At 38.8% G+C, this 9,227-nt stretch overlaps 1 protein-coding gene across 1 annotated transcript; it reads left to right on the top strand.

Moving 5' to 3' along the window:
• The first annotated feature begins 568 nt into the window (after positions 1-568).
• On the top strand, positions 569-8,368 carry LOC136362450 (C-C chemokine receptor type 5-like). The gene is made up of 2 exons (XM_066320982.1): positions 569-1,293; positions 5,004-8,368. The coding sequence occupies exons 1-2, from the start codon at positions 1,287-1,289 to the stop codon at positions 6,083-6,085; spliced, it is 1,089 nt and encodes a 362-aa protein (XP_066177079.1). The 5' UTR covers positions 569-1,286; the 3' UTR covers positions 6,086-8,368.
• Positions 8,369-9,227: the final 859 nt, after the last annotated feature.

Genomic DNA, 9,227 nt, shown 5'->3' with positions numbered 1-9,227 from the left:
CCCTGAGACTCCAGCATTTCGAGAGATCATTGGAACAGCTGATTAGGAAAGGAAGAGAAAAATCCATTTGTGCTATGGAATAAAGATTAGTCCCTCATGCAGAGAAGGGTTGTCAAGGAAAAGAGAGTGAGCTTTTCAGTCTTTACTGACTCCCAACAGATCTGAGGGATAACCCAGAAGTTGTGATTCCCTTGACTTCTGCTAAGGAATGGCAGCATCCAAAGAAAGACATAATTGTGCTTTTTGTGTTTTAAAATCTTTTAAGGATACCGAGGAGTGAAAGCATAAAAGGCATCCCTTTAGTGCCTTCACTGATGGGATGGGATCCTCCAGAACCCTACCAAGAGATGTCAAGGTGAGGCAGGGAGTTGTACTTGATAAAGTATCTTTTCAGGGGTTCATTCTAGGGGTGCTCTGGTATTTGGTAAGACACCATACCTTTCTTGCTTTCTGTATTTTTCCTATCTCCTGTGTCATTTCTTTGATGTCCAGAAGGATCTGGAAAGCTGCTCACAGTGCAGCTTGAGTTTAACTCTGAAAGTCAGAGGAATCAGCTATGAGGAAGGAAATTGATAAGAGATCAGATTTTATCAGGCTTTTCTAAAGGTTAATTCCAAAACATAACTAACAGTGCTGTTTGAAAAGGTGAGAATCACTACACAGACTAAGTCACTGTCTTATGAGAGGTATTAAAATACAAAACACAGTCCAGAAGATCGGGTGAAAGAAAAATAGGATTGATCAACTATCCTGAAATATAAGGACTGCAACTCAGGGCAAGGCAACAGAAAGTACAGGTAATTCTGAATAGAAACATAAATTTTATTCAAAGGCTCCAGATTTTGTTAAGGGACAGAAAAACATAGAAGAAATTTAATGACTAAAAAATGTAAAGTGATGAACAGCATGTAAATTGTTCTTGATTCAAACAGGTTTGCTAAAAGAAAAAGATAAAATAATTATATAAATCCTTTTTCTAAAACTACAGCTATAGGTTGTGAAACTTCAACTCCTAGGAGGATCCTCTAGAATTTCAACATATCTGCATGTCTCAAGAGTTAGAAAAGTAACGTCTGATGACCCATTTTTAGAAAAAAGAGAACCAGAGAACTACTCCTTCATGTTTTTTTTAAAATGAGAACAGATTTTTTTTTTGCTAGAAGTTTTCGAACTGATACATCATTCTTCACACAGGAAGAGATGATTTTGACCTTCATCTTGTGACAGACAAGTCATTTTAGCATTACTTGTGTTGTAATAATACAAGGTATCACCTGCACCATAAGATGCATGGTAAGTCATCTTTGCCTCTTTTTTTAATTTTTTTTTTTCTTTTTAACATTTAGTAGCTACTTAGGCAGTGTGATGTCTGAAGTGCAACATACTAGTGGGATCCTGCCAGTGTACTCATCTTTAAAGATTACCCTGGCAAAATGCATAATACTTGTTAAATGGAATTCACTAGTTTTAAAGGACAAAATCACTAAAAGACTTGAGCAGAGGATCCAGGTAAGGAAAGAAGTAAATCTCTAGTGATTGATCTGAGTAAGAAACATAATGGAGTATGTCTCCTTGATTTTTTCTCTGAAAATTATGTGTAATGATGGAAATATGGATCCTATCACCGTTACTTAAAAACAAAACAGTTGTTTGAAAGTTGAGTTATTTCAGAGTACTTACGCTTCTCACAGGATGACTACAGGAAAACAAGTGTTGTGTTTTAGACACTGACTCACTGGATCCTATTTTCATGCAGCATAACTTAGCACTTTGCCTCCATTTGCTACAACCTTATAATTATTACCATTTTATGGGACTATGAAAATTAACTGAAACTCACTTTAATAAAATCTTTGCCTGCTAAAACACAGAAAGCTGTGACCTGAAACTCAGCATGAAACAGTTACATGGGTTTACTCATCTTTTCTATTGTGAGCCTGTCTTTTAAAAAATGCGTGACTGCTAGTCTCAAGCAGAGCAACAGAATTTTTACAGCAGATTGCAGGTTTCTAGAAATATTACATTTATCTAAACTGTACTCAAAACAATATGATTTTTTAAAAAATATCCTTTCTTCAGAGATCTTTGTTGAGTACCTTTCCAGGTTTTTTAATGATCAGGAAACATAAGCAGATGCCTCTCAACCTACTCTAGTTAGATGAAGTGATTAGCCCAGTGAAATATTCTAGCCAGTAGCTGACATTGTCTCCTAAAACATCAAGATTATAGGATACAGCACAAACCTGCTTACAGTTCTTTTTTCTGATTTCCAGAGCAGTTTTTTTAGTCTGCATTGTCAGCATGTGCTGGATACTATACACAATTCAGAGTAGCAAATACTTTTGCAGAAAGACTTTTGAAGCAGAGGCTGGGCTAGAGGAAGGGGGCTTGGTTAGCAGAAGCAACTGCTCAAAAAATGTGCCATAACTTCCATAACTTAAGCATGCAGAAAGGGTTGTAAGGAAGAAGACAAGATGCAGGGAAGAAGTGGTAGTCATTCCAGGAAGGCAAGGGGAAAAGAGGGAAGGCATGAAGATAGCAGATAGTGGGGAGAAGGGTCTGTAACAAAAAGAATTATAACAGTAATATTGAGGCAGAATTTTGCTATGACATTTGCATGAATCCTATCAATCACCTACTCATAAAATCCCAGTCTGGGTTTATGACTTAGTTGTTTTTCGTACCCATATTTATGCATGGCCATCCCAGAGGTGCAAAATGAGCAATATAGGAAGTGCTGGGTCTGACACTCATCCCACAATCCCAGTATACAGCATGGCTAACTAACACATTGTAAATGAGGATATTTAGCTAGGTGCAGGGCTGTACTGTCAGGGCATGAAACATGGATTTAGCAGGCCTAGCTGAAGGAAATCTTAAATACTTACTTGGGTAATGCTCAAGTCTCATAATGTTTTGAAGGAAATAATTTAATGTCTTAGACCAAAGAGTGTTTTAAAAACTCACTTTTTTTTTTTAAAGTGTTGCTGAAAGTAATTAAGATATATACTTAATTACTTTAAAATCAAGTTAACATATATAAACCCTTAACTGCTTTAAAATCAAGGTATTTACTGACAACAGACTGAGCCACAGTCACTTCCTTTACCAACAAAACCAATACTGCCGCATTGTAATAACTACATAGTTAGTATGACTATGGAAAAAAACTGTTTCACAGAGATTGACAGAGTTTCCTAAAAGACAGTCTTTGAAGATGTTGACAGCACTTATTTGTCATCAAGAAATTGTATCTGGGCAAAGCTGACACCCAAACAAATACCATTTGCTAATATTCTCTTACTCCTCATTCTCCAAAAGAAAACTTTACACTGACTCAACATATCAAAATAATGTCTGAACATGGAGCTTGTTGTTCCCATTACTCTTAGGAGAAAGCTGGTAGCCAGACTCAAAAACTCGGGGAAAGAGCATGAAAAAGTTTTGCAAAAGCAGCATTTCTTTTTGTACAAGGTGCAGATTTTGCTCCAACAAAACTTCCTCTTTTGGGACAGATGCATAGCTGCACTATGCAGCACAAGAATCTCCATTAGGAGCTGGCGGCAGAAACTCATTTTTAAGGTCACAGACCTAGCAGACCCCAAGACCTCAGGTTAGGTCTAAGTCAACCACTTTGACACAGATTAAGGACACTGGCATTTTAAGCAATCTGCTTTTACAGGAGAAAACAGCCCTTTCTCCTGAGATTTTTTATCTATAGCTGCAAAGAAATGCTTTAGGGATTTCACAAGCGCTAAGTCAGAATGGACCACTATGAACTTGAACCAAAATGCAGAGCAGAGCCCTGTCTCTTAGACTCCAGCCATGGGCTGAGTTTCTTCAGTGACATTTAGACTTGCAGAGCTCAAGTGCAGAAATGAATGAAACTGTGGTGGTTTTGAGAGTGTGGTCTCTGCAAAAGATGCCTGAGATCACACAGGGCAGACCACACCACTGAAAAAAATGCATTAAGGAAAGGAGTGAACACTGATGCACAGCATGAGCACTCAGGGATCACACAGCAAGCTGGGGCAGATGCACTGCCTGAACTCTTCTCCATAGGGAGCACTCTGCTGCCTTTGTCTAAGAACAGGCATGACTTTTCCAGGAAAAAGCTGATTTCAAAACCAACACTGTGCCATGGTCTGCCATGAAGTGTCTGATAAAAGCAGACAAAGGTCCAACCATGAGGTGTCTGATAAAAGCAGCCATGATGACACAGGAAGACAGAGCAGCCCTTTAACCAGAGAACGTGTCTCTCTCTTTGAATGGCTACCCAAGGCATGGGTTGCATTTCCTCACTAGGTGATCAGGGAGCACTTCTGGTTCCTCTGACACCCATCCTCACAAAATCCTCTGCCCAGCTTCTCACAGGACACACAGAAATTCTTCTGTGTTCTCTGGGGGTCTGTGAGAAGACAGTTGTCCTGAGCTTTTCAGAGATCAAGTTACACAAATCTACACTTGCATCTGGCTCGCAATCCTACCAGGAACTTGGGATAAGGGGAGGCTTTGGAGACTGGAGGGGCTGGCATCACAGTCACAAGCCCTTCTCTGCTCCCAGTGTGCAGCAGAACTTGCCTGAGGGCTTTCACAGCTCTGCTGCACACTCACCTTCCTGGCCCTGACTCCTTGCAAGGAAAGGCCAGTCCCTCACACAGTGCCTAAATCAAGAATAGCCATGGCTTGGATTCAATTCACAATTCCTCTGTTTCTGGTTAGGCCAAGCAGCCGATAATCTCTACTGCAGAGGAAAAATTCACATGACAATGTACATATGGGAAATGACACACAGCACACTTCCAACATGAAGCAGTGAGACTCCACAGATGTATGGATGAATTTCCTGGGAGCTCTGCAATTTCATTCTCTTGACAAAGTAATGCTTGTATACTCATCAGCAAAACTCATTTCAGGAGAGAACATCAGCATGTTTCGTTCTCTTCAACTGCAAAGCTTGGAGATTCCCCTAGTTTAATGTCTTTATTTTCTCTCCCTTCCAGACCAATACACCATGGGAAATGAAACCACAGACTACAGTGACTGGCCATCGACAACAGAGTTTGACTACAGTGATTCGACACCTTGCCCTGCAACTGAGGAAAAGCACTTTGCAGCAAAATTTTTACCACCTCTTTATTCTTTAGTGGTGATATTTGGCCTGACAGGCAACCTGCTTGTTGTCCTTATCCTGGTAAAATACAAGAGGCTGAAGAGTATGACTGACATCTACCTGCTCAACTTGGCCATTTCTGATCTGCTCTTTGTATTTTCTCTCCCGTTTTGGGCTTATTACGCAGCTCACGACTGGATTTTTGGGGAGGCGCTCTGTCGAATTCTGTCGGGTGTCTACCTCCTTGGCTTCTACAGTGGCATCTTTTTCATCATCCTGTTGACCCTGGACAGGTACCTGGCCATAGTGCACGCTGTGTTTGCTTTGAAAGCCAGGACAGTGATCTACGGCATCCTCGCCAGCATTGCCACATGGACTGTTGCTGTTCTTATCTCGGTCCCAGGGGTAGTATTTCACAAAACTCAGAAGGAAAGTTCAGGCTATACTTGCAGTGCTCATTATCCATCAGAGCAGAGAAATACATGGAAGCAATTCCTTACATTAAAAATGAACATCCTGGGACTTCTTATTCCAATGTTAATCATGATCTGCAGCTATGCACAAATTATAAAGACGTTACTACAATGTAGGAATGAGAAGAAACATAAAGCAGTCAGGCTTATTTTTATTATCATGGTTATCTACTTTCTTTTCTGGGCACCATACAACATTTGCATTCTCCTGCGTGATTTTCAAGGTATATTTTCCATCTCTACTTGTGAAGGAAATGGTCGACTGCACAAAGCAATTCAAGTGACAGAAACAATCTCAATGATCCATTGTTGTATCAACCCTGTAATTTATGCCTTTGCTGGAGAAAAATTTAGGAAATATCTTCGCTGCTTTTTCCGAAAGCAGATTGCAGTCCACTTGTCTAAATACTGTCCTGTTTTCTATGCTGACACAGCTGAACGAGGGAGCTCCACCTACACACAATCTACTGGAGAACAAGAAGTCTCTGCTGCATTGTAAGTTGAAAAAATGGAATTGAGTCTTGTGAGATCAACTCTGTGATGAAAGCCTACTGAATCTATTGTGGATATTGTCTCTAAGGCAGCTGCAAAAACAAACAAACAAACAAACAAACAAATCACAGAATACATATTTACCCAAGTTTGAATTTGCTTACAGACCTGGGTATTTGTAAATACATGAATAAGATGGAGCAAGTTACTTGATTGGGGGCCTGAGTTAGCAGGCTAACAGATTTTTTTGAAGTGAATTAGATGTTACAAAGTTACACTGGTTCTTCGGAAACATCTCTTGACTGTACATCACACAAGATATCTCACTCAATTTAACTCAGTCTCAGTCATATTTTTTACTAGTCTGGTTGTGTACCTCTGTAAATAATGCTGAATTACTAAGGTCTATCATACAGCATAGAATGGAAAATTTATACTCTTAGAATAGACTCTGATATTTCATTATATATTTTTCTTTGTCTGTGGTTGAGTCCACACCACTTAGATCTTTCTCATAGTAGTTCTAACTTCTAGGGGCTAATACCTGAGTGACTTTTGAGTTTGATACTTCTGAAGGCTCTTTTTTACTCATCTGCTAATTTATATGCTACTCATGGTAAAAAGATAATATAATTGAGCTATCATTGAAAAACTAATGTCCTATAACTAACCAGAAAATCAGTGTGGTATTTTAAAAATAAAGTATTTCACATGGAGCTTTAACCAGGCCGGATCAAATGTGAAGAGTGAGTCAACAGTGTTTTAGCTTTTTAGTGCAGTGATTTTGCTTGCCATTTTTTTAACCTAAATAACCTAAAAAATAAAAAAAAAAAAAAAAAAAAAAAAAAAAAGGAATGCAGGCGTAATGGCTGCCAAACCACAACAGTGTTAGAGGTGTAAAGATGATTTCTGAATTGGATTGAGACACAGATGTAAGTATGTTATAAACATTTATATTAAGAAAACATCTGAATAAGTAAAAATAATCTCTGTTCTATGTCAAGGGCATAGAGAATCTCTCTTTTGTTTTAGAAGCTGGTACCATTTGGGGGGCTCTGGCAATGGGGAGGTTTGCCATTTAGGAGTTTTATAGAGAGTAAACCTTCCATAATTAGTAAGACTGGTAGATAAATGTGGCTGATTCTCCAGAAAGCTCAGAACCTGTAGTGCATGGGAACACACAGAAAACATGAAATAAATATTGGGCTACTCAGGTGCTTAAGAACATACCATAATCACAGTATTAATTAATTTGGACCAAGTTCTCCTTCTAACAGTTCTTATATCTTCCCTAAGACATTTAGTATTGGATGACTTTGGAGACAGGAAGTAAAAAGTGAGTATTTTGTTCACTATTCCTATGCAGAAAGGTAATTTCTGTTTCCCAGCTTTTCTAGACAGCCTTTTACATAATTTTCAAATAAGCAAATGTTTGAAGAATCTCAAAGAAATTTTACAGTGGAAAGTGCTTGTGAAAGGAGGAAGTGAAATAGGGAAATCCACTTGTTTTGGGTTATTCTTTATTTTGTCATATTAAGCACCCCTTTGGAACTACATCCACATGGGAAGTATAACAGAAGTATACCACACCTTCTCAATTACAAGATTTTCAGCTGCATACTCTTCTTTAAGGCCCTATGCCTCACTTACTTTCTAGACTTTGTATATACTTTTAAAATGGGTAAGTATATCAGCATAATGACAAATACATACCTTCTAGTCAAGCTGGCCTTTTTTTTTTTTTTTAACTTATAGAATACATTTATGAAAACTATTTTATTCTGCTCTTGACAAGAACTTTTGCTTGGTCTTGAAAACACCTTGCCTTTAGGAAGCTACTTTCTCTGGAGGGCTTTTATGCCAGACACAGCAATGCATCTTTGTCAGCCCTTCAGGAGCAAAGCACAACAACCAAACGTGCATGGACACACTGACAAACTTTCTGAGAGGCATGTCAGAACTGCCTTGATCCTTCTACAGCATGGACCTCTAATCAAGGACCTTTCTAAGCAACAAGCAGCTTCCAGAGGAAAGAGGTGGAACTGAGATTGGTGGCCCAGTGGACTGGCAACTTATCAAGAGTCTCCATCACTTCACTGGAAAGGGATCACACTTTAGCACGTGAAAACAAGCCATATTTCAGCTACTGCAATGAATCATGATCCATATTCAAGGAGACAGTTGAAAATACAGTATTTGGTTGCACTACTGGTACATTCAATTAAGGACTCTGCTAATAACTGTAATAATGCTTTGTATTATACCATGCATTAAAGTTGGTTAACTTTTTTGTTAGGTTTCTTGATCCTTTCCCACCTTCATCCCCTTGTTTTTTAGACTAGTCCAGAAGAAAGTAAAAGGAAAATAAGTTCTTCTTCATAACACTGAAAGAACAGGCAGGACAATATTGGGGTTTTACAAGTGGACTAAGAACTGGCAAAATCAAATAACGTGGGACCATCAAGATAACTCCAGTGCTCTAACTGCTTGTCACTAATAATCTAATAATAAATATGTTATTTTGGTTGCCATTAGATTTGATTTTGTTTACATCTACCAATGGGAAAAGCAATATCTCAGACAATTTATACTCATCCTAGATGATTGATATTAGTGGCCTTAAAAATAAATAAGTGCATGAAAACATTCCAGTGTATTTAGTGTCCTAAGTAATTAGGTTATTTAGCTAACATCTAACAATTACAGTGGACGTGAGCACACACTTCCATTCATTCTTATGATTACAGTGCCATCACGTGGTCTCACTGTAAAATTTGATGCCAACAAGCATGCATTACTCCAGGCAGGCTTTTGGTGCTTTCCTCATTCAAAACATTTTTTTGGGATGAATTTCTTCACAGAAAGGGTGATTAGATATTGGAATGGGCTTCCCAGGGAGGTGGTATTCACCATCCCAGGAGGTGTTTAAGGACAGACTGGATGTGCCTTCAGTGCCATGGCCTGGTTGGCAGAGCCGCGCTTGGTCATGGGATAGGCTCAAGGATCTCAGAGGTCTTTTCCAACATAATTGATGCTGTGATCTCTTTTCCTAAGAAAATCTTCTAACAGAATGACTCCCCACACTACAGGCATTATCGGTATTATGCAAACAGCAGTAAGCCACTGTGGTCACTAAGAATGGAATGGAG

The sequence above is a fragment of the Sylvia atricapilla genome, chromosome 1 (genome assembly GCF_009819655.1).
Source record: "Sylvia atricapilla isolate bSylAtr1 chromosome 1, bSylAtr1.pri, whole genome shotgun sequence".
Classification (NCBI taxonomy): domain Eukaryota; kingdom Metazoa; phylum Chordata; class Aves; order Passeriformes; family Sylviidae; genus Sylvia; species Sylvia atricapilla.
Note: the sequence above shows the minus strand (reverse complement) of the source record. Positions and strands in the feature narration are given on the sequence as shown.